The sequence below is a fragment of the Gallus gallus genome, chromosome 12, assembly GCF_016699485.2.
Source record: "Gallus gallus isolate bGalGal1 chromosome 12, bGalGal1.mat.broiler.GRCg7b, whole genome shotgun sequence".
Lineage (NCBI taxonomy): Eukaryota > Metazoa > Chordata > Aves > Galliformes > Phasianidae > Gallus > Gallus gallus.
Window position 1 is genome coordinate 15,560,477 of NC_052543.1, and position 24,457 is coordinate 15,584,933.

General features: G+C 46.1%; 1 protein-coding gene across 11 annotated transcripts in view; it reads right to left on the reverse strand.

The window, feature by feature from the left end:
• FRMD4B (FERM domain containing 4B) overlaps positions 1–24,457 on the reverse strand; it is a 100,479-nt gene that overhangs the window by 31,510 nt on the left and 44,512 nt on the right. For 8 of the 11 annotated variants that reach the window (XM_040646786.2, XM_423748.8, XM_004944685.5 and 5 more), the window contains exons 2-7: positions 21,477–21,542; positions 20,873–20,967; positions 19,837–19,929; positions 15,991–16,075; positions 6,588–6,644; positions 5,582–5,604 (exon numbers count right to left, since the gene is read on the reverse strand). In XM_040646786.2, the coding sequence (XP_040502720.1) occupies positions 5,582–5,604; positions 6,588–6,644; positions 15,991–16,075; positions 19,837–19,929; positions 20,873–20,967; positions 21,477–21,542 (419 nt within the window). Of the gene's footprint in view, positions 1–5,581; positions 5,605–6,587; positions 6,808–15,990; positions 16,076–19,836; positions 19,930–20,872; positions 20,968–21,476; positions 21,543–24,457 lie in introns of those variants that run through there. The other 3 variants (XM_040646788.2, XM_015293245.4, XM_040646787.1) reach the window with 2 other exon arrangements.

Below are 24,457 nucleotides of genomic sequence, written 5' to 3' on the forward strand. Positions count from 1 at the left end.
ACAGCCTGTTATCACAGCTCTGCCTGCTGATACAGAGATACAGGCAACCACAAGCAAAATAAAGTATCCATGTAACAATGAAGGCCTGACAAGTCTGCAAAAGCAAGAGGCTGAAGCTGAAAAGCCGTCGTCTCATTTCCTCTAGGCACGGAACATGCACCACTGGGCAGATCCCAGCCATCACAAGGGAGGAAAAAATGAATGAGGATTTTCTGTCTCTCTTTTTGTCCAGAGTCAGTGCAGAGCATGGACTAGAGCTAGAACTGCCTTCCATGAAAAGGGGGAAGAAAGAAAGGGCTGTTGAGGGAGACTCAAGTATGAATGAAAACACAACAATCTCTTTGCTTCCCCTCCAGAAATTGTATTGATACCATGTACATCAAAGATGAAGATACATTATTTACTATCTGTGTAACTATTACACAGCCATGTGCAAGCAGCAAACCCCAAGAGACCAGAATGTTGCATGACTTAAAGTATCCTCTTTTTTCCTATATCTAGTTCTTTACTCAGCATTTCTACACCTAATTCATGCCAACTCATCTGCTCCATAAGCACACTCTACTAATTCCTCAGAAGCCCTTAATTTCCTCTTTTTTTTTTCCCAAGTGTCCTATTAAATTAATAATAAAACTAAAGTGATATCACTGCAGAGATGGCATAAGCTTTGGTCTGCCCTGAGCTTTATGAATCTACAAGTAGTACCAGTAGAAAAAACCTGTTGCTGAAATAACCAAAATAGAGTTAATGGTTCACAAGCAAGCACCCAGTGAGATATTTAAAGGAGAAGTGCACAGAGAGTGGAGTCACAGCCAACAGGCAAAATACACAGTGACTCACTCAGCAAACAAGAAACCATGGAGCAAAGTGAGTGCACGCACGAGAGCAGAACGCTCAGCACTGATTTCCCAGCTGCACGGACACAACTGACTGGGAACAGTGGGCTGTGCTGGAGAAAGCCTCTGTAAATACCATCGCACAGGCATTTAAAATATGCAATTGCAGTAAAAAGAAAATCCCAAACTAAACTGAATGGGTGTCTATGACAGGCACCAGATCACCTTGAGCGTGAATCCTGCTGGTTGTGTACGCACCCACCAGTACAGCCCATACCCTACTGGGAAGAACACGCTCTGGGGCTGACAGAGTCATATGGACTGTGTTCAGCACAGTGGCAGAGAGCTGACACCAACACCAGAGCCCCCCCTTAGCTAAGCACCATGTGGATCCACTATGAGCCCTCTCAGACCTCTCCAAGATACAAACAGGCAAGTAGGGACTTTGCTTTGACCCAAACTCAGGCCACATCTGGAGCTTTGGCCATTTGAACATGGTGAGGTTTCTGAAAATGGGCTGGGTGAGCTGGAACCAGCAGCCCTCAGTGTGTCCTCTCCTGGAGCTGGGCAGCTCTGCAGGCCAGCACTGCAGCTAGCAGGTGCCACACTGTCACAGAGCTGGTAGTTTCACCCAGGCAGCTCCTTCCTAGCTCTGCCTGCACCATCCTTTCCATACTCTTTTGTACCAACACTCTCCTGTTTGTCTGGCAGAATAACCATCCTCCCAAGCAAACACTACCCAAAATATAAGAGGGAGCGCTCACTCTTAATTAGGATTGTTGATACCAGTTTTGTGCCACTAGACTAAGCACTTATCCTGTTCTTTAATGAAGTTTGTCACTGTGGGACCTCCTGAGCCAGTTCCCCTGTAGCTGCAGCGTGGGAGCCTATCTTGCACACAAACCTCTTCCTGTTTCAGGCTGCATTTATCACCCACGTACCGATAAACCCCAATGTCTCACACATGTCAGCTATCAGGAATTCATTATTTAGTCTGTGTTATGTTACACCAGGCAGGAGTTATCTTTGCAGCCCACAGGCCAGAATCAAAACTGAATGTGTCAGCTATTTAAAGAAAATGGGAGCCCTCCTCCAGCAACTTTGTTAACCTCCAGGGAGCAGGGCTGGGTTTCAGGCCTCGGAGTGTTACCGTAGAAAACACGGTTCAGGATTATCAGAAAAATTTTGTTTAAAAGCTACTTTCTCAATTCATTTCAATCTGATGTTAACAGAGTTGTCCTCCTCTCCCTCCCACCCCAATACTGGAATAGAGGTGCAGCATTTTTAGGATCGTCAATAACATTGGCTGTGAACTCTATTATCAAGCTACAAAGAGACAAGACTTTATACACTGAGTATTAACATGGTAACATGGCAAATAATCACCAGCCTGACCTGGTAACTGCTCTGATTAAGTCTCTTACAATCTACAGAAAATTCCTAACATAAATAACAGCTGTTTTTTTTTCCCCTCTCCAAAATTCAACTACATCAGAAGCTGCAACGTGAATTTCATTCTCTTAAAAATCCTTTCACAAAGTTAAACATTTCAAGATTTTTTTTTTTTTTTTTTTTGCAGGCTTTTCATAAAAATCAGAGAATTGTTTGAGTTGGAAAGAACTGTTGAAGGCCACCTTCCAACTCCCCAACAAGGAACAGGGACCCGACAGCTCAATCATGTTGCTCAGAGCCCAGTCCAGTTGGTAGCCATGCAAGTGGATGACTGCATTTAAGGAACAGAACTTCTAAGCTATGCTAGCATTCACAATGTGCATTTTCCTTTGGGTTCTCAATACAGAAGCTGGAGAAGACAGAAGGGGATTCACTTCAAACAGAGAAGCAGACAGCCAAAGAGTCCTACATCAGTCACGAGCAGTGAACATGAGCAAGCACCACTTCCCTCCTCTCGAGCAAAGCATGCCAAGCCAACCTGCAGGAAAGCAGGGGGCCACCAGTGTGCAGCATCTAAGCCTTGCTGCTGGCACCACAGCTGCAGCTCCTAGACCTCTAGGAGAAAACCCAACCCTGCCCTGCACATAGGAACAAATTGGTCACCTCTTTGCCACCAAAATGGGCTAACTAATGACCGTGGCCAGGATCACTAGTTCAATAAACAGGAACTGGGTTCATGGCGAGCTGCCCTGCGTACTTGTGGGATGTGACCATCTTTGCTAGTAATTTTAGGCTGCCTTGGAGAAACAGAGAGATCCCAGAAGACGTGCACTGCGCATGCAACAGATGGCATCCTGTATTTAACAGGCCATAAAGCTTTTTTTCATTTAAAATCAATGTCTTCAAAGCTGACATCTTTTCCAAATGGGACTGGTGTGTCTTGTGTCATTCAATGACAGAATGTGCCCCTGTCCCAGAAAGACCCACTGCACGTCACCTGCAAGGACTGAGCCCTGGGATCCTCACGCTGTCAGTGCCTCTGGGCTGTGGGGTGACTTCCATAAAAGTCAGCAGCTGTTACTGTCTCCAAGTGCCCACATGTCAGGTTTGCTTGCTGAAAATGAACAGATTTCCAAGGAATGCGCTCACCCACTCAGCACGGGAAGAGGGCAGGCAGCTCGTGGGAGATTACCGTGCTCTTCCTGCAAGGCCTTATCTGAGGAAGGGGTTACTGCAGAGCTGTAGGAGTTTCTGGTGCCCTGGTACTGGCTTGCATATTCCCACCTGGAGCCAGCAAGAGAGATGTGCCCCCAACAAAAGCCCCTCACGAGGCAGGCAGAGATCACCAGTGCTGTCCAGACTGGCCCATCTTTAACTGACAGAGAGGTAATCTCCAGGACTTGAGGCAATTCAGCACTAATCCTTTATAAAAAAATTAATCACGCCATTCTCACGTAAGCAGAAATGGTGCAAGAGCCACATTCCAGAAAGTGATTCAAATGGAATTGCCAAATGATAGGCAACACTGAGCACATCAACCCAAAGCACCACAATGGGAGGCAGCCTCTGTGCAGAGAGCAGGAGGGCTGCGGGACAGTGCTGGTGGGTTTGCTGGGCCATCAGTCACAAAGCATCATCATAACACACACCAGTAATGAAGCCAGCACTTGGTGGCTCAATTGGTGGTCCAAATGACACTTGTGCTATGTAAAATCAAATTCCTTCACTCTGGTGCGTGGGACAGCTGGCCATGCTCATTTGACATGGAGGCGTAACTTTTGTGAAAGCAATTGCTGCAGCTTATGATCTTCTGCAAAAGGCAACTGTTCAGAGAAGAGCTGCACTTAGAAAAGGAAATCAATCTTGTAGCACACCTCTTGCCTCCCATGTTCTTTAAATACTTCGGAAGGTAACCACAGGCGGTCCACGCCTTCCGACCTGTCCGATGAGGCATGCGAAATAACCACGTATGCAGTCTTAGTGCTTGTGAAGCAATACTTACAAACCTATTTACTACAAACGATAAGGAGCCAGAACTAAGTTCAAACTGCACAAGGGAGGTTTTAACTACAATGGCAATTTTAAACCTTAAATCTCTTTTCCTAAGGGCTTGTACCAGGCTAGGAGAGCCTATGCCACCAGAGCTGCAGCTTAGCAAGTTGCTTCTAGTCAAGTGAGCTGTGGTGATGTGAGTTCCCTGGTTATCTGTCCCTACGCTGAGGGAAGCTGCAGGAAGTCAGGCGAGATGAGCAGTCTTTCTGGGCTGAAGGGCAGCACATTGTGGCTATAAGCAATATCCTGTGGGTCACAAAGCAGGTCTGCAGTGTGAATAGGAACAGAAGTATCTGTACAGGCAGCCCATCCAGCTGATCTTAGTCACAAGGGCATCTCTTCCTCTTTGCAGGCGTGAGAGCACACCAACAAAAAGCAAAGAGGTCTGTGATGGGCTTTACAAAGCATGTCCTTCCGCACAAGAGGGACTGGCACCAGGGCCAGAACAGAGCTGGCACTGATGCTGTGCATTGAAAGAAGAGCAGAGGATACCTCTGCTGTGGGTTTTGGAATCAGACACAACTCATATCCTGCATTTAGCAGGTAGCCCCTCACTGGGCATTTTCCAAATGTGTCCGTTGCGGCAGGAAAGCTGCTGCAGCAAGAGCATAGCATCCCACTGTATGGAAACTCAGCAAATGGTAAAACATTAACGTGACCAACGCCGACCTTTTGAATTTCTGTTTGCTCAGCAGGCCGTTACTAATTGAAGGTCTTTTCCCTGGGCTCCAACATCTCTGAGTGCAACCTCAGCTCCCCCCACAACCCCCAGCACTACTATCCAAACCAGCGCACAGAGGTGACCAGGCAGAAAGCGATTTCCAAGGGCAAGCACTCTCTGCGTGTGCAGTCCCAGCGCAGCACACAGCTCAGCACAAGTGTCGGGTCAGGTGCAGGCTGAGGGAGGCCTGGGGGCAGCTGCAGAAGAAAGAGGCTCATTGACCTCAGGCGGGCAGCTGGCAGCTCCATGTCCCCCACACGTGCTGCGGGTGGGCACGGTTTGCAGCACCAGGCATGGGCTGGCTGGGAGCAAAGGGCGGCAGCTCCCCGTCCCAGTCTGGCATGCACACGAAGGGAGGGGAGCAAAGATGGCCTGGAAAGTTGTTTTGATTCTGAGCCTGTTCACCAAAGGACTCACCCTGCAGTCAGATTTTATCCAGCCTAGCGGTGCATTCTGCTTTCTCCAGGCGCTGCTCTCGGTTGGACTTTACCCCTCATTTCTGATTGTTTAAAATACAATGCAAACCAACCAAAACACATCCATCAAGCCCGTTAGTATTAGAAAGGAAAAATGTTATTACCTGGAATAGTCCCCTTTAGCTTCCTACAATTGAAAAACAGTGACAGAATTAAAACATGATCTCTTCAAAAGTCCTCGATTTTCCCAGCATTGTTCGCTTCCCCACTCCCACAGCTTTTTGGCTGCATCCCGACTTCAGCCACATTCACACACAGCCCAGAGGCTGCCTGCATGCACTCAGGAACAGAGCTTGGCCCTTCATGCTTCCAGCTGTAGATTATCCACCTACACTGTAAATAAATGTGCTTCTAGAAGGGGGATGAATTTCACGATCCACATCCAACGTCACTTTTACTGCCCAAGAATTGAAATACAGTTCTCTCTCTGGTTGTCCAAGCTGAAGGTCAGCTCTAGGAGCAGGTCAGACTTTGGGGAGGAGTTGTGCTCTTGGAAGCAGCTCAAGCAGATCAGCTTTGCTGAGCATTTTATCAGTGACAATGGGGGTGGAGGGGGAGAAGGGAGAACGAACATTTTAAAGGTAGACATTTATTTCACAGAAAGTGGTAAATAACCAAACTTTAAGTCTGAGGACAGCACAGTGAAGGGGAAAAAATAATATAATCGAAAGTAACAAAGGTATAAAACATATGCTCTGAAAACTTCACTAGATATAGCACAGCAAACTTTAGCTGCACTACTGTGCTCTTTCTTCTCAGATCTCCAGCATATATTTAAATTAGAAGATTGAGTGATAAATTGGACGTAAATCTGCCCAAATAAATTACTTCCCTTGATGAGCTTTTCCTTTTCCATTCTCTTCACCAAGTTGAAATTGCTCAGATGCCTATTTCTCCCACTAGCCTACGAGAAAAATAACTGCTCCGGAGACTACAAACAACAAACGCTGCATGGCTTTGTCCTCATGGAGTGAAGGAAAATACAGTAAAATAAATGTGGCAAGGCAGCACACAGCTGAACTAACAGGTCAGGGGGCTGCCACATGCCAAAGCTGCAGCATTACCGATACCAGAAAGTCACCACGCACCGACACGCAAAGAGCAGCTTACCTGCAGGACCAGGGCTGCCAACTTGAAGACCGTCTCACTTTCGACCTCGATCTGCCCCTGTGCAGGGAAAGAGCAGAAGGTGAGCGCTGGGAGCCGTCCTGTCCCTGCAGAGAACGACACAGCACCGCGTCCTGCCCGGCTGCCAGCACAGCTGGGTGGGAGCCCGGCCACTCCCGCCTGGGGAGCGTTTCTCCTCCTTTCATGAGCACTCAGTGTGTGTACACAGACACACGCAGTCTGTTTCCACCTCCCCCCTGGCTCCTCTCCCACCCCCTTTTCTTGACATCGCATGTTGTCTTTCTGAAGCTTTGTCATATTGCACACACGCGGGCAGGTACCTGATCCCACACGCTTTGAAACACACTACAAACTTGCCATGAACCAGGGAAAGGAGGGTGAACCAGAGGAATTTATGGCTCTAAGCACGCCATCTCCCTGGGGCAGAGACCTCAGCTCTTTGCTTTGCTGGTGGTACGCACACCCATGATGCCAGATAAATGATCGTTATTAATTGCAAGGTGAGTATAACTAATTTTCTTTTACCACACACAGTCTGGAGATCTTACAGCCTCCAGTTCCTGCAAGTACACATGCATCTTATTGCAATGCTCAGAGAAACTCCATGGACTCCTACCCTGCACACCCTCCATTCTCAACCCCCTTCCAAAATGAGGCAGAGTCCTGTCCTGAGAGTGGGTGACTTCAAAGCTGTAGTTGACAATAAATGCTAAAAATCAAAACTACATAAAGATCTTTTTTCCCCCCTCTTTTCCTAGCTTGCAATCTTCAGTGCAACCTTCCCAAGACAATGTTTTGGAAGGAGAAAACATTTTGTTTCCATAGTAGGACCAGCAATAGCACTGGAAGAGTCATGATGCACCTGCACGTCAACTCTCAGGTGGTCAAAGCCACCCTTGATACCTCCTGCATCCTGTAAACCACACATAAAGGACAAAACTTCCCCCAGGAGCCATTCTTAGAGTTTCTGTGCAAAGATTTGTTCTTGTTAACCATCTGCAAAAGACAGTGGACACAACGTCCCCTCCCATCAAAACCCAGCACATTCTCCTGTCCCCAGAACTCAATGGCTGAATGAGGGACAAAGCTGAAATACTGCCCAAACCATTGCAGCAGGAAGACCTACAGACTTATACAGATACAGGGAAATGACATCTCTAAATATACAGGGCACATCTGGAGCTGGGCTAATTTATCACAGCTGCAGGTCTGGCCCCACAGAGACTAAATTCAGAAGTGAACAAATAAATAATCCAATTTTCATGGAAAGGAAGCTTTCTGCCAGCTTTGTCAATAAAACATTCCAGCAGCAGCTTTCCCCAGGGCAGCTCCAGGAGAGCAAACTGGGAGGAATTTCCCCTTCCCAACAGGTGTGGCAACAGCTATGCAGAAGTGGCCTCCAAAGCATTCCCAGACATTTCATTAGAAGAGGAGGGGCACATCACAAAGTAAAAGGGGAAAAAAAGCTTCACATTCTTCCTTCCTTCCCTCAGATCTCTTTAATGTTGATGCTCAAGAGAAAAGGCAAGGTTTGCAGCCCCATCTTCATGTAGGTGCAATTTTAAGGCACTTTGTTACTTCCAGGTCTGCATGAGGCTAGTCTTTGTCATGCACATCTGTGCTGCCTTCTTTAGCTTAAATTGCATCTGCTCCAACAGCCTCTGAATAAATCCACAGCAGGAAGAGGGAACATCAGGTCATTCCAGCACCAGCACATAGGGAACCCAGACATGAGGAAAGCCATCACCCAGAAAGCTCTGCTGAGCAGGAAAGACAAGCTCTATCTCAGCAAAGCTGTTTCTGGACCACAAGATCAGGGAAAACAGGGCCAGAAGGGACTTTAAAAGCTCATCAAGACCACCTCCCTACCCTGGGGCAGAATCGGCTACATGGGGCTCATTGCCTTCATGCTACACATTCATGGAGAGACTTAACTATCCAAACGCAATTCTCACATCAAAGGCCTTCTCTCTTTGTTGCAGGCTCCAAGGAAAACTCTGCAGCATCTGGGCGAGCCACTTCAGCACTAAGTCCCTGCTGACCCATAGCAATAGGTGCTGCTGGCATCACAGCACTGTTTGGGACTTAATAACCCAACACCCCTTCGCTTTTCATCTTCAAAGCGCATCCCAAACATTAACTAATTAGCAATAGTAATTACGGGGCCGCTCTTACATGTTGATTTACTTGGTCCTAAATACAAGCTTTAGGAAACTCCGGTCACTTTAGCAGGCTGCTATGGCATTTTGATGAACACTGAAAGTGAACTCATAAACCACCTCATTTAGGGATTCAATGGGCTGAACGGGACTGCCTTCTTCAGGAGTTTCAGTCTTTGCTTTCCTGGTGAGGTGACGATGCCCTTGCTTACAGGTGTATTTGCTTGGCAGCTGAGTTCAGGTGTGAGCAGGTAAGAAGGTGCTCTCTGGCCTGACTTTCACAGGGACTAAAGTCAAAGAAAAGATGGACATGGAGGTGGAGGCACCACCTGAGGTCAGGCAGTAGTTAAGCAACAGAGAAAGGATTCCAAAGCCCAGCACAGTCTTTATCTAACAGAGTGATGCTGTACAAGTGACAGTCTCTTGGACAATTCTCTCTGACCCTGGAATTATTTTCCATCATAATGTAACATTATTTGCCACCTGGTTCAACAATTGCCCATTGCTATAATATTATCCAGCCCTGGGCTGTCAAGGAGTTGAGACAGCCTTTGACTGGACGCAAATCCATATAGCAATACCTATCACTCAAACAGGAGAACCAGGGCTCTCTCCAATATCAGGCAATATTTCAATTTAGTAACAATCCTTCTGCCCCAGGGCTGGCGAGCAGGGGTTTCTGTTTTAGCACTGCTTTAACAGCAAGGTCGAATTTCAAAAATAGATGAGGAAGAATAGCTGTAGGAAAGCTTCATTTGCAAAACCTGCAATTGGCAGGGTAATTCCAGCACAGGTTTCAGTGAGTAGGGAGCCCGGTCGGCAAAGACTCTCATGGTCATGTGTTTTAGATGAAGACGGAAGGCTTTCCTAGATGTATCCCAAGTGGGAACAAGGTCACTAGCACGAGGTTAAGCAGATGCATGTAATTCAGATAATGGAATCTGAGTCTTATACCTTTTAGATGTAAATAAGTTTAAACAGAATAGAGGGTGCAGCTCTAGGGAAGGGATGAAACTGATATTTTTCCATTAGAGTTTGCAGAGGGAGCAATCATTTTAACCAGGGAGACAATTTCATCCCCCTATGTGTCTCTCTGAAAGGCTGCTTATCTAAACACTGCATTTGGTCCAGAGGATTCAGGTGGCTTTTGTCATTCTGACAAATATCAAAATACTAAAATGTTGTAGCAGATGTCCAGAAGGAGTGGCAGTGACAGTACTGCAGGAACACAGCAGCACTGCAGTAGTTACCAAAGATCTGCTCCTGCCTTCAGTGTCTGGGAGCAGAACTGAGCCCCTGGTTCAGGCAGGAGCTCAAGTCTTGTCCTGCATAGAAACAGGCCTTTAAATGTGATAAAAATCACAAGGCTTAGCTGTGAATAGAGCAGTGCACCCTCATTAAACACAGCATCAACAAGAGTTGACTGTCAGAGGTGCAAGCCTGAAACCCTGAAGACGACACAGAGTAAGAATGACAATAGCCAGATGAGCATTAACTGTGCTAAGCAAGTCTTTAGATTGCTTTAAGCAGTTTGTTTCTTAAGTAAGCAACACAGGAACAGCCATCTCTAACTCTTTAGAACCAGAGCAATGAAAACAGTTTCTTCAGAGCACACATAACCTCCAGAGGTTAAAGACTGACAGCAGAAATGTTTCACATGAAAAAAAAATGAACATTAAGATATTAAAGCACCCCTTCCCTCAAACCAACCTCTTAAACAATTTATATTAACCAAATACAGCCTCCCAAAAATCCTCATTAGGATCAGATAGCCTCAAGACAGCTACAGTATTGAATGTAATTACCTGTGATTTCTGACAGGTGATTAAAAAAGGAGAGAAAGAAGGGGGCAATTAGAGAGAAAGGAGGGAACCAAGCATCTGCAGGAGCGTGTTTGGATTGAGGACAGCAATTAGCTGGGTGTGGGCCCAGCACAAGTGAACAAAGCCACGCCAGCTCTGCACTCCCACCCAGCACCACCACAACATCCCCCAGCACCCCCAGATGTGGCCCCAGAGTCCCATGGTGCAAGGCAAGGTCCCTGCTGAGGATAAAGACTCATGGCTTTCCAGCATTCAAGGCTTATTTAGGAGCACAGGCAGCAGCAAGGAGCCCTGTACTGCCAGGATGGGGCCATCCCCCACAACCTGTTGCACCACGCCATCAGCAGCTCTACAGTAAGTAGGTCAGAGAGCTCAACAACATGCTCTTTCAGAGTGGTGTTCTCGGTTACACTGAGGAGACACAATGGCAGCAAGAGAATGCCCCTTCCAACTTGAAAACCTGAAAGTGATACCTCCAGGACCCATTCTGATCTCCACACTTGCATCCGTGTCCCCATCCCAGCTGCACTGCCTGTAGTTCATGCTGCCCCACAGAGCACCCGTCCCCTTCCCGTTCCCTCCTGTAGCTCCAAACCTTGCTGGTCTCCTCGATGAGGCAGCTCGTTCTTGGCAGGAGCTGTGAGGCTCAGAGACTTTGGCCAATGCAGCCAAACAAAAGCTATGTCACTGCTGCCCTGTATCACCTCACAGCAAGCCAGAGCTTCAGGTTTCTCTGTTACACCCTTTATTTTGCTGCCTTTGCCAGCCACCTTCAGTCTCCTTTGTCTGTGTTTTGTAGATCAGCCAAAGCTCAGATGAAGCTCAAGGGATAGCAGCAGCTGCTTTGAGACTTATCTGCATAGCTCAGCACAAGGCCCCCATCATATAATGTTACTTCCCCCCCCCCCCCAAACACCATGAACACAGCGTAGAAGTTAAAAGCAAAGAACAGGGGAAGGACACAGAAATACTTCTCTGTAAGCCGGGATACATATCAAGCATCATTAGGCTTAGCATATAATCAGATTCTCTCGCTTTCCTACCACATTGCCACTGTGAGATACCAACACACAGACAACAGAACAGGCTGAGCTGTCACAACAGCTTCACCCCATGGCCAGAAGATCAAAAGCACATAACTTCGCCACAATTAATGCTGTTAACTAGGCTCAGGAGAAAATAACTGACAAGAGATGCAAGGTATGAAGCTCTGGCTGCAAACCAGCTCAACCCTCATGTGCAATGGGATGGCCCAGCTACAGCTAGGACAGGAGCTACACCTCCGCACTGAGAGCCTCAACAACTCTCCAGGGCATCATTGCCATTCATAGCAGGCAGCCTTGGACCAGCCTCCACCAGAATGGAGGCCCTTGACTAAAACCACCCCATGTCCAGCACCTCCCCAGGCCACCAGTGAGGCCAAGCAGGACGTGTCTTGGGGTACCACTGAGTGGGGGGTTCCCATGGAGATCTGCCACTTGATGTGGGTGTCCTGTCTTCTCCCAGGAGGCAAGAGCAGTCAGTCACACTGCATTCACTGACATGACTGTGCTCCATCCTCACCTGCTGATGCACCACAGGGGGTTCAGGCTGTGGAGGTGGCCACCAGCACTCACAAGAGCAGAACACAGCCTGGAAGGCAGAGGAGCGAAGGCCAGCTGGCCCCGCTGGTTCCTCACCCTGCGCCTCACACCTGCCATTCTCAGGAGCAGAACGACAAAACAGACAGTGTGTTTTAATAGACTTGGCTTGGATCAGACTATACAGTGTTACAAGGCTGCATGGGAACACTCCCCTCTCCCTAGGGATAGGGGAGAATTAAGAAATATCCGTTATAAAACTTTCAAGGGCTATCTAATATACAGCCACTTTGCTCTCCACGAGCTGGAAGCCAGCCAGACGTCATGCTCACACCAGGGGTCTGCTTCAACAGCTCTTCTCTCTAAGCTCTGGGCTTCAGACTGCCAAGTACTCACAAGCATCGTTGTACGTGAAGCCAGCGTGGTTACAGACTCCACCAAAATCTTTCATTTCCTTTATGTTATTATTTTAAAGGCAATTCTTGTAAGTCCTTAAAACAAAAGCAAAATTAAATAAATAAATTCCCCCAACACCCAAATATAGATGGGAAAAGGGGAACACAGCCAACCTAACCAAGATCTTCATTTACAGAACGCATTTTAAGGACTGGCACAGAGTCAACTGCATGGCTGCAGAGTTATATGGAGGTTAGCTGTAACGCACAATAAACTTGACAGTGCTTTGCTAGCCAAGTAGGGTGCAATTTTTCCAAACTTGGCTGTTTTGAATGAAAAGACTAATTTATTTTCCCAAATTTATCATCATCGTGTGTGCAATTAGCTCCTACCCTCCTTGAAAGCATCCCAGCTATGGCCAAGGGTTTGTGCAATAGGATACTGAACACGTTACAAAGCTCTCCTATCTCTATGCAAATACATCAGTTCTAAGATACCCATTTCACCTGAAGGAGCGTGCTGAACTTTCACAGTTTAAGCCTCCACTGTGCGGAAGATTTCACAGGACACCATAAATCTAAACCAGCTTCTTAAATTCATTGACAGGAAAGAAAGCATGTAAACTGAAGTTGTCACTGCTGAAGGCTTTCAGGCATAAGTTCTCAAAGCCTTGAGAAAGAAGCATGTGTGAAAACAGTGCCACAACAACAAAAAGTATGCTTCTAGCTTGCAAAACACACACAGACAACCACATTTATAACTAAGTTACTGAGAGGCCCTTCCATAGACATGGAGATCTAAGTTCCAGCAGCTCCCATCTCCTGCTTGTGGGCTCACACTGCTCCTGACAGCACACAGCTTCTGCAAGCTCCAACCCAAAGAGCATGGATGTTGGAGAGCGGAGCCAGCCAGCCATACTGACCACATAGGACCCACACAGCCATAGGATTGCAGCAGAGCAGTGAGACAATAGGCAGCTTGACATGAAAAAAGGGTAGGGCCAGAGAGCTGGCAGCATTTGTTGTCCAGGCTGGAGTCCAAGCTGTATGCACCCACTAACGATGAGGAAACACCGAGTGCTCTTACAAGCAGAACAGCAAATGTTGCATTCAGTTCATGTGCAGTGAGAAACAGGGAGAGCATGGCCAGCAAACCCTGAGTGTGTTGGCAAATTTAAGAGAGGAAGTTTATTTTCCAGGTGTGTAAAGCAGTTTTGCATTACACTGCACAGCGTGAACCAGAAGGAAAATGTTGTTGTTGCAGTGGTGGATTAAGATAGGAGCAGTGGGAAGGAGCTGCTCAATGCAGCAGCAATTCTGGGTGCAGACCTCTAGCACTGGTAGAACACAACTCACAGAAGCAAGAGTAAAACCTCAGTCCTTGTTGCCTGCGGGTATGGTGCTCTCCCCTGGCTGCCCAGCTGCTCTCAGGGGATGAGCACAAGGCAAAGGGGACAGGCAGAGAAAGAGACAGGTCATACAGCATGCACCACCCTGGCACGCGGGCAAAGGGCAGAAGCACAAAGGCGCTCTGACAGAAAAGCATAGAGGTGGTGAGTGGGTGAGGAGTAGAAAGAAATACATTTTTGGCAGCAGAAATCTTATTGTCTGTGTTGTTTTTCCCTTGCCAAAATGACTATGGAATTTGCAAAATAGGCAAACCCCTAATTCTTCAAGCCCTTGTTAGGGCAACTTGGCACCCAATTTGTAGAAAAGGGGCAAAAAGGATTGCAGGAATCTGGAGCTGAGAGGTAAGGGACAAGAGGACAGCTGTTATACCCTATTCAGAACAACAGAAGTTTCAAGAAAAGAACCAGGTTAGGAAGCTAAGCCTGAAGTTTACCATATGGGGTGAAAAGTTTCTGAGAAGAAACTACTGTGAAGTCTAAAAGCTACTGAACCAAACAAACATTGAAAGTAAATGAACTTTAAATAAACAGCTTCAGTCCTGCCCATGTTTCCACCCACTCAGCTGAGTTCCCATTGCTACATATTGCTCCCTTTGCATAACCAACACGGGCCATTTTGGTTCAATGCATTCTGCATAAGTAAGGTGTCAGAGCACTGCTGGTGCTCAGATAACATGGTGGCATGAATTGATTGACTCTTCATTGGCTTTACAACACATCTATGATCAGTGATAGCATTTTTCACACCTCCCTTCTTTCTTCTCCCTTCCTCTCGTACTTTATGCACCTACATAAACACACATACTGGCACCCAAACATGCAACCAGTATTTACTTCAATAGCAGACTGCTTCTGGAGGCAGTGGCACCTTCCCCACTGCAGGAAGAAAACCAGTCTCACTTTCAAATCCCAAGTTTTTTGCTCTGTCTGAACTGCTCCAGTATTCCCTGAAAGGATCACTGCAAGTTGCCAAGACCTTTCATTGAAAATGGCAAATAAGCCAAAGGGAGCTTTGCTTTTTATTAAACTTAACCAGCGAGGCCTCAAGTTCTTCAAACATCTATTTTAAATGTGAAGGTTTTGTGAAAAGGTGCAAGTTTCTTCCACTCTTCCAGAAAGCAATTCCTGTGCAACCCACGGCCACAACTTTGTCATTAATTGCTTTTCAAGTAAGCTTTCTGATCCCACCAGTAAAATAACGAGTATTGGATACAGTGAGACTCTTCCAAAATATGAAACGTATTAAAGGTGAAAAATTTGGCCTGCTATTCTGAGCTTCAACACCAGCTAACAATAAATAGCTGTTTTCCAAGAAGAACCAAGTGACCCTCTCAGAGGGATTAAACCATGAGCATAAAACACCCAGATACTCAAGTTTGATATTAACTAGGCTTTGCTGGAGTAAAGTTCACCGAACCTTGGCTGCTGCTGCTCCTCTAGTTATTAGGGGCACAATCAGGCTGCCATACTGCCCCTTTCTTTTTCCAGAACAAGATGAATCTGCAGCAGAGAAATTTTACTTTTATGATACTATTATATATATAAATGTACCATATTATGTATTACATATATACAGCATGAATAACCAATTTAAATATTTAACAAAAGCAGTGGAAGATTTGTAACCAGAGTAAACACGAGAAGCATTGTAATAACTGCCTTTGATTGTGAATGTATGGGATTTGTGACTTTACGAGTGAATTAAGGCATGAAATCAGGGAACTAAGAACCATGTTCACAGCATACAACATTCCTCACCTACCTCAAATGTGTACTATGTAGAACACAAAGATATGTCACTCTGAGACAGAGCCTATCCACAAAGCTACAACCCAGATTTCGAATGACTTAAAGGCTTTTTGGTGTTTAAGATGTTTCAGTGTGGTTTGCACACAGTAGGGCTGTGAAATCATGACCAGGAAGCCATCATCATCCTTACCCAGAGAGTCTGCAGAAGGGGCGTAGGGAGGAGTAATGAGAGTTGGACAACATGGAGCTCCAGAGGACGCTGAGCCTTACCTTGTGTACGCAGGACTTGGCATTCAGGAAGAACAGCTCTACTGTTGTTTTATCCTTGAGGAAGGAGATGCTTTCAATGTAGAACCTGATAATTAAAAAAAAGAACAAAGTTACTTTCCTGTGTAGGCTTCATCTTCCTCTCAAATCATTTTATTGCCTCGGCATTTTGTTCTCCAGCAATAAAGTGGTACAGAGGAACTACAACCACTGCATTTTGTTTCCTGCCTAGTAGGAGGGAACAAGCAGAAAATCATGGACCAACAGCATGCAGGGCACAACTCCTTTTGTTCAATAGATCATAGACATCTGATGATTTCTCATCTCATTTGGAAACCCTGTCAAGGTTTAAAGGAGCAAACCTCACTACCAAAGGAAGCAGGTCCATGGCTGGTTACACTAGCCCAGCCAAGGTTAGCAGATGTGTCCTGGTTTGTTATACAACATTATGTATACGTATGCAGCTGGCACTCTGCAAAATCACACACAACTTGTCTGTGCTCTTCTCTGACTCACTTGGGGCATCAAAGTAGGCAGTGCTGAGATGCACTGAAAGGTGCAGAGAAAACACGTCTCTAATTTAAAGAGCACAGAACTGCCAAGTCAGTTCAAAGAGACAAGTTTGTGTGAACATGGTCCTGTCAATCTTCCTTTAGAAGGATACCTGTGCTTCATTATCAACAGCCAGCTCCTTACAGATCGGATCCAGGCTCTCCCACTTGGTGCTAGACAGAGGGCACACTTTTTTCAGCCAAACAAAGGACTGGGGCAACCACCACCACCACCCTGGCAGTGTAGATCCCACCAATGCCTTTGGCAGCAGGAGGGCTAGGTGGCTCACACAACCTGCTCTGTGTAGCCCTGGGGCTCCCTATAGCTTCCTGCTCAGCCCATTGATCTCTTTGTATGGAATACCTCTGTATGCTAAGTAGATCATATGCTCATTTCATACTCATGCAGCTTTGGGACAGACCCTAGCCCAGAAGACTGCCCCAGACATCGCCAAGGGGCTTTTCCATGATTCACCTTTCACTGATAAGAGCCATGGGTATTGCTACATCCTTTCATGATCACACCCAATATCATTTTAGCAGCTCTGCTAAACCTCACTTCATATACAGTCATGTTTCTCTCCAGAAATGAAGAGCATTAGCATGCAAGAACCTCTGCTGGTCCTTGCCCAGCATGCTGCCAGACCAACATTAGAGGCTAGTGCCTTAACCCAATAAAGCTTCCCTCCATCCTGCTGAAAAGGGAATTTTCTTCAACTAATGGCCTCATTTGCACTTGCAGTTTCTTTCAGCTCGGAACGCCAGACATGGCTTGTAGTTACCCTGTAGCAGGAGACTGTAGGAGCCATTGGTCTGGGGAGGGCACTCCTGTACAGGCAATACCCCTACTATGAGCAGACCTGGGCACTTCATCTCTTCTCTGGCATAATCTGTATGCTCTTATCACTGCAGTACAGATGGGGAACACCAGGCCACAGAGATAAGGATGTTTGAGGGACGACAGGAATGTCTGGAAATGCAATAAAGTGTTCTCCTTTTATTTCTGATGCTGTCAGCATCCTTGAAACTGGAAAGATGCTTTTGTAAGTCCTAAATCTGTGTTATACAGCCCTTCAGCAGCTGTGTGTATGACACGAAACTCAAGCCAGCCATGTAAATTTTATGTCAACTGAAGACAAATAATTAAAACCTGAAATAATTTACCACGTGTTTCATTAGTGAATGGCAAAAAGCTTAGGGCCTAGAAGCTGGGAGCCAAAGGAGAGGTATAACCAGACACCTGGAGATGCCCTGCATTCCCAGTGCTGCTGCTGGGAATTGCATAGTGCTGCACGTTAACGAAGGACAGCTCAGGAGGGCTCTGGGTACCTTTGTCCATCCCCAACACAAAATAGGCATCAGTTCCCCCACTCAAGTGTATGCCACTCACCCAGCCCTGCTGTACTTTCCATGCCAGCCTCCCACTGTACAATTCAGCTGCTCTCAGGAGAGTTTAATTAAAGAACAGGCTATGGCAAGGCAAATGTGTTTGCAGATGATAAGCGTCTGAACCAACCACCCAAGGCATATGCCATCCAACAAATGCCTGGAGTCATTCACTTATCCAAAAGGTTGTGACAAAATAGTGCTGTACATTTTGAAGTGACATTTCAGATGGAAATATATATATATATTTAACATAAGACAGTTTTTATATTGCTAATAATCCTTCTGCTCCTCACAGGCTTCCCATCCACCGCCCACTTCTGTGGGCTTAATTTCTTCTTTTAGATCTGATGACCCTCAAGCAGTCAAGGCTTGAGATAAGCCTCTAGAAGTTGATCTTCCCAAGCCCCCTCTTCATGCATCAACTCTTGCCCAGGTCTCTGCACACCCTGTCCTACAGAAGATCACCTTGCAATGGGGTGGGTAAAAATGAACATCTCAAGCCATTAACTCCATCCACAGAATTGCTCAAGTTATGTGACTGTCTTTATGGCTTTCTTGTGCTCTCCACTCCTGAGAGAGTCTGGCAGACAGTTTAAGCCCTGGCAACAGTCACAGGAGGCAAGACCATCACTACCTTCTGAGAAGATCCTCAGACAGACCCAAGTCCTTTAATCTCCTTGTGTATTATCACATGCAAGGAGGTGACAATGTAAGGCTGTTTGAGGGATGTACAGAAATGACCATGTCCAGCCACAGATTTTAGTCTTCTAGGTCCTCAAACAGTGAGAATTTAAGAGCTCATTATACATGAATATTCATTACTATGAGAAGTTGGACTCAATGACCCTTACAGGTCCCTTCCAACTCAGGTGGTCCCATGTGGAGCCAAGAGTTGAACTCAGGGATCCTCATGGGTACCTTCCAACTCAGGTGACTTTATGATTATATAACTCCTTTTTAAATGTTTTGTAGTTTTTTGCCTTTTTTTTTCCCTACTTTTTTCTTTTTTTTCTTCTTTTTTTTTTTTTTGATTAAGAGAGAAAGAAGAAAAGAACTCTGTCACAAATTAGCACATATTCAGCAAAAACAAAGTGCCATTTGTTTCAATCATCCCCACAGTGTCTGGGGGTGCAGAAGACGTGGTGGGGTGACAATGCCAAGTGACCCAACTGCACAACAGGCTCTGCTTTGGAAATGCTGCAGATAATTAAGCACACAAAGGCCAAAATCTTGATATGAAAAGTGAATGAGGTCAGCCTGCCCTCATTTACCTCACAGACTGCAAGGAAGACAAAAATAAGAACTTCAACAATATTAAGAATACGATGCTTGGTCTTTTCTGTCAGCACAGCTCTGTCTGTTATGGGCCTGACAAAACTGCATCCTAATCAGTAGAGCTTTGCTAGCAAAAAACCCTGAAGTAATGCAATTACTTTGGCCAAAATCATCACTTTGCTAGGATTTTAGTCTCTCCTGGGGACTGGTTTAAGCTGTGTGAGCAAAGAAGCCAGAAGCAATCCCTTTCAAGTACTGACAAACCTTAAGTAAACATGAGAACAAGTACAGTTGTTTAAATAAACTATCAAAATATAGCACTATTGAAGACAAGTTAGGGAAAAAAAAAGATTTAAAATTGAGAGATTTAAAGATTTTAAAATTATCCTTAAATAAGAAAAGGAACAATGTGCTAATAGCAGCTTAAAAAGTAGCAGGCTCCAATCTACCTTATTTTGCAGGTAAACAGAAAAGAAAGCAGCACTTAGCCAGGACTTAACCACCTTCTAAAAATAACACATCATTTTGACATTTACATCCTTTATCAAATCAGTGCTTTGTTCTTTTAAACAAAAATCATGGTGATAAATGAACCCAAATGGGCACTGTTTTCTTCACAGAAGGAATTACTCACCTAACAGCAAAATACAGTGTTGCTGGGCCTGGTTTCTTGGGCAAGTCATGATCCAGGACTCTGTGGTCCAGCTGCAGCCAGACGCTCTGACCTCTGCAGGAACAGATTGGGGAGATGGTTAAAACTGGGAAGGGAAATACAGAAACATGAGTTTTCCAGTGCTCACATTTACTCCAAGTGTGAGTCCTTTTTAGAATTGCAAAAGTCAGCTCTGACGCAGCCAAGCAGTTCATCAAGTTTTCCTCTTTCTCCAACTTTAAGATGTTGACATGGTTTGCTTTTGGACACTCGGGAACATCAGCCACAGCTTCACACATAACCCCATCTCAGAGCAGAGGGCCTTACTATAGGCACACTCATTAACGAGGCAGCTGAAACAGCGCTCTGCACCACAGCCTCCCTAAATGAAACTAGAAATGAACCAGAAAAATGGGTAAAGTAGAATAAAAAACCCCTCAGCCCCAGTAACTTCCCCCAGGAAGTTGGCTGAGAGGGACTGGCTGCTCCTGACAGAGGCCCCTGACAGAGCCCCCCTGACCTGAGGGTCAGGACAGTCTAGGAGTCATCTGCTGCTCCACAGCACTGGGACTGGCTAGCCATAGAGCATGGGTGCCCTCCAGAGGCCACAGTGAGCACCCAGGCCCAGTTTGGAGCACCCAAGGGAGCCTCTGGGGCCCTGCAGGTGGTTTTGGGGCTTTTAGGTTATCCCCTGGCAGCACTTTACCAGCAAATACAAAACTCCAGAACTTCATGGCAGCTCTTCTTGGGGGAAAAAAGCCAAGTGTCAACAGTGCTCTTGTGGGATGTTATAGGTGAGCTGGAAGAAGGCACCTTCCAACAGCCAGAACGTGTCAAAAAGATTCAAGACGAGAGCACCTTAAAAATAATACACTGGTGCTGTAAGGATTCTACAGGTTAGAAGCTCCTACCAGCCCCTATGAGGCTCAGCAGCCAGCCCTGCACCTGTGATGGGAACTGCCACAGGGGGAATTATTTCTGAATCCATTTTTTCTTTAAAACAAGTTGCTATACTTACATATCATCTATAAACGTTATCCCAAAGTACTCTTTTTCTTTCAGGTTGAAGTGTGAGGCCACCAGATCCAGCAACTCTCGAGACAGAAGCTTGGGCTGTTGAAGGAACCAACACCACTCAGTTCATTTCAGTTCAGACTTCCCATTAATAATGAAAATTTCCCCTTCAAGCTCCATGCTCATGTGGGAAAAAAAACAGGTCTGAGGCAGGGCTTGCATGTCTGAAAGCATGCCCATTAATTCCACCTCCATTAGTAGCTACAGTAAGAGATACAGCTTCTTCAAATATCTCTTACAGCTTCAGCCCCAAATTGCACTCCTTACACTACCAAGCAGGGAAATCTGGCTCCAAGTACAAAGCCAGCATTTATTTTTAATCAACTAAGGGACAAATCAGAACCACACAGGGGAAGGTAACAAAGTAATTTGGAGCTCTAAAACAACTTTTTCGGTGGGTTTTTTGCACTGTTTAAGACTTTGCAATGGTCAACGCTTTGATGCCATTCCCAGCACAGGTACACAGGGCATTACTGGAGCAGAATGAAAATGGGTCAGCACTGGGCCCAGCCATGCTATACCAGTGCCCAAATCAGAAGGGTCTTTACCTGAACCAGCAGCTCCAAGTTCCTGTCATCGAGGAGATGCACCTGGCAGTGCCGGCCCTCTGTCATCTGCAAAGACACCAACACAACACAGTCAGAACAGGAGGATCCCGGCTGATACTACAGCCAATGATGTTGGCAATGGCCTCCTGTGCTTCTGATGAGCGACGATGACCAGGGACCAAAAAAGCTCCATCTATGCAACAACTGCAGCCAAAACTCGGCCTGCTGCCCAGGACCTGGTCTCCACCCGGGATGGGTTCCTACTGGACAGTGTGTGTGTGTGCACATATCAACAGCTGCTCAAACTGCATGATTAAGAATTGGATCAGACTGCCTCAGTTCGCACTCTGCATCACATTTATCTATTGCAAGCAATCCCTCCTCTTCGCAGGAGAAGACTTCAGAAATAGCGCATTATTATGCTCTTTTAATATCTGCCCTTTGAAATACGACACATTTCCACAGAGCTTTTACATTATTTAAACTCTGCTTTAATCCTGGGCTCCTGGCAGTGCAGGCAGAGGGCTGGCAGCACAGCTCTGGAGCAAGAGATGATGGAGGGAACCTGGATTTGGACATCTCACCACCTCAGAACATCTCGTGAACCTGACAGCACTGGTTTCTCTCCAACTCTGTTTTGAACTCCGAGCAGAAGGCTGCTCTCAGGGGCTCTCGGAGGTATTGTGAGCAACACACACTCTCCTGCATGGGGACAAGGACAGGAGCCATGCAGCAACACACCCAAAGACTCAAAAATGAATAAAAATGGATCCTTCCTTCAGCCAATTCCAGTACAAGTGAACAAATCTCTCAGTGCTGCCCTGTTTCAGGGCTGCAGAACTGCCTCTGTCAGGAGCAGCCAGTCCTTCTCAGCCAAATTAACAAAGGTTTACTGTTTGAACTAAGTGAGTTGGTTTGGAGCAAAACCCATGAGGGAGCTCCTTTCTGAGCAGTTTGGCAGAAAAGACTGGGGATGAACAATCACAGGCACAGCTTTGCCATATGTGGAAAACCAGAGATAGAGCACCTGCAGCACCAGCATGCTAAGATTACTGAAAATATAGATTTGTGTAATGATATGTATCACATTTCTCTCCTAAACAGCAATAGTGGTGGAAGGATCACTAGCAGAGCAAGTCTAGTCCAAGAAACAAAACAAACAAACAAAAACAAGTCAGAAAATGAACAGTTTCCATTGTGTTGGAGTGAATGTGAACTTGCATACAAGCACCAGGTGAAGAGGGACCTCAATCCCCATGGGGACATCGGTGACCATCTCTATGCAAACCACAGTCACATCCCTGCAAGGGACCGCTTCCAGCTTCCTCCCCCGGGTTTTAGAACAAGGCTGCAGCATCACAGTGCTGGCTCCCAGCATCTGATCCCACCTGCTGAGCACGCTGTGTGCTGCCCTTCAATCCATTACAATCCCATCACAGGTCCATGTGTTACCTGGAGCTGAGGGCCCGCCTCTGTGTGTGCATAAACAAGCCACACGTGCCCACCAATTAAGCACTTCATCAGTGCACCCTTCGAGGTGGTGCATTTCTGGCTCCTGCACACTGTTACCAATCTGCCCCTGGTGCGAGGTGTCAGATCCAATGCTGTTTCTAAATCATTCCCCATCTGTTGCTCTGAGATAGCAAAAGGGTTGCCATTATTTAATTGCTAGCTGCTTTAGCTTTCACCCAGTGCAGCTGCATTAATCACTTCTGACTGTTTTAATTGCCTCAGTTGTCTACTGTTGAGTAAAAAAGGCTTCTGCTATAGCAAATGCATACACAAAGCCTTGTGCTGAGCAGAGAGGAAGGTTGCTGGTGGGACTAAACACCAAAGATGTACCAACCATAACCTGGGTTCTGTTCAGCTACCCAAGGTGATGGTAATGGACCTTAAAACTAATTGAACTTCATGGCATTACTAAAGATACATGAGATATAATTATCCCTGGTTTTATTGATGAGGCAACATAAGGACATGGTTGAGGAATGATTTTCAGAAGGGCTGAGCACCCACAGCTGTACTGTGGTTGAGGAGAGCGGCTGCAGATGCCCCAAGGATGCTGGGCTCACACAGGAACCAGATCCAGCCCAGCCTGCAGCACAACTTCTGCTGCATGAGTGCAGCTGGGGAAAGCCTGCTGGAAGGGCATCCCCACTCCCCAGTTCCTCAGCAGAACTCACCAAGGAAGACCAAACATCAGCCCCCAGCTCCAATCTCAGACCCACAGCTCCAGCACCCCACTGCTCCCCACTCAGCAGGTGCTGGGTGCCCAACTCCCTGTGAGCCCCTCATGGTCACACTTTCATCTTTAATTCAGTGTGCCTGGCTAATCTGAACAATATAATTGATTTTCTATTTAGCTGGACCGATCAGTCATGAGATGAGCACAGCTGTCTGGCTCAGTTAAGAGGCAGTGTATGCAGTCCTGAGATATATATAGACTCACATCTGTGTTTTCAGCTCATTCCCATTGATTTTACATTGTCTGTGCAAATGAACAATTCTGTTATTTTTGCAACATGCATCCAAGTTGGCCTTTTCAGCAGTTATTTTTTAAAAGGATGCTAATATTTAGACTATTATCCAGTGAAGAAAGAAGCAGTATAACATGCATTAAGAATCCCCATCTCATCCCATTCCCAATAGGAAGCCAGAAGAACAATGGAACACAAACATCTCACCATTACATTGGCAAAACTGTCTCAAGATGCTGGATTCTTATTCTTTCCCAATGTCACCCCTATGCTATGTGCACAAGCAACAGAAAAATGAAAAAAGATGGAGATGAATTAAAAGAAGAGGTAAAAAAGAAGAGGTAAAAACCCCATTGAGTGCAGTACTTTGGTATCGCTGCAGCTCTGCAGCCCTCCAAACTCACAGATGACACACTGGGCTCTCAGCAAGAGCCTCATAGAATCATTAAGGTTGGAAAAGATCTCTAAGATCATCCAGTCCAACTGTCTACCTCATCTACCCAC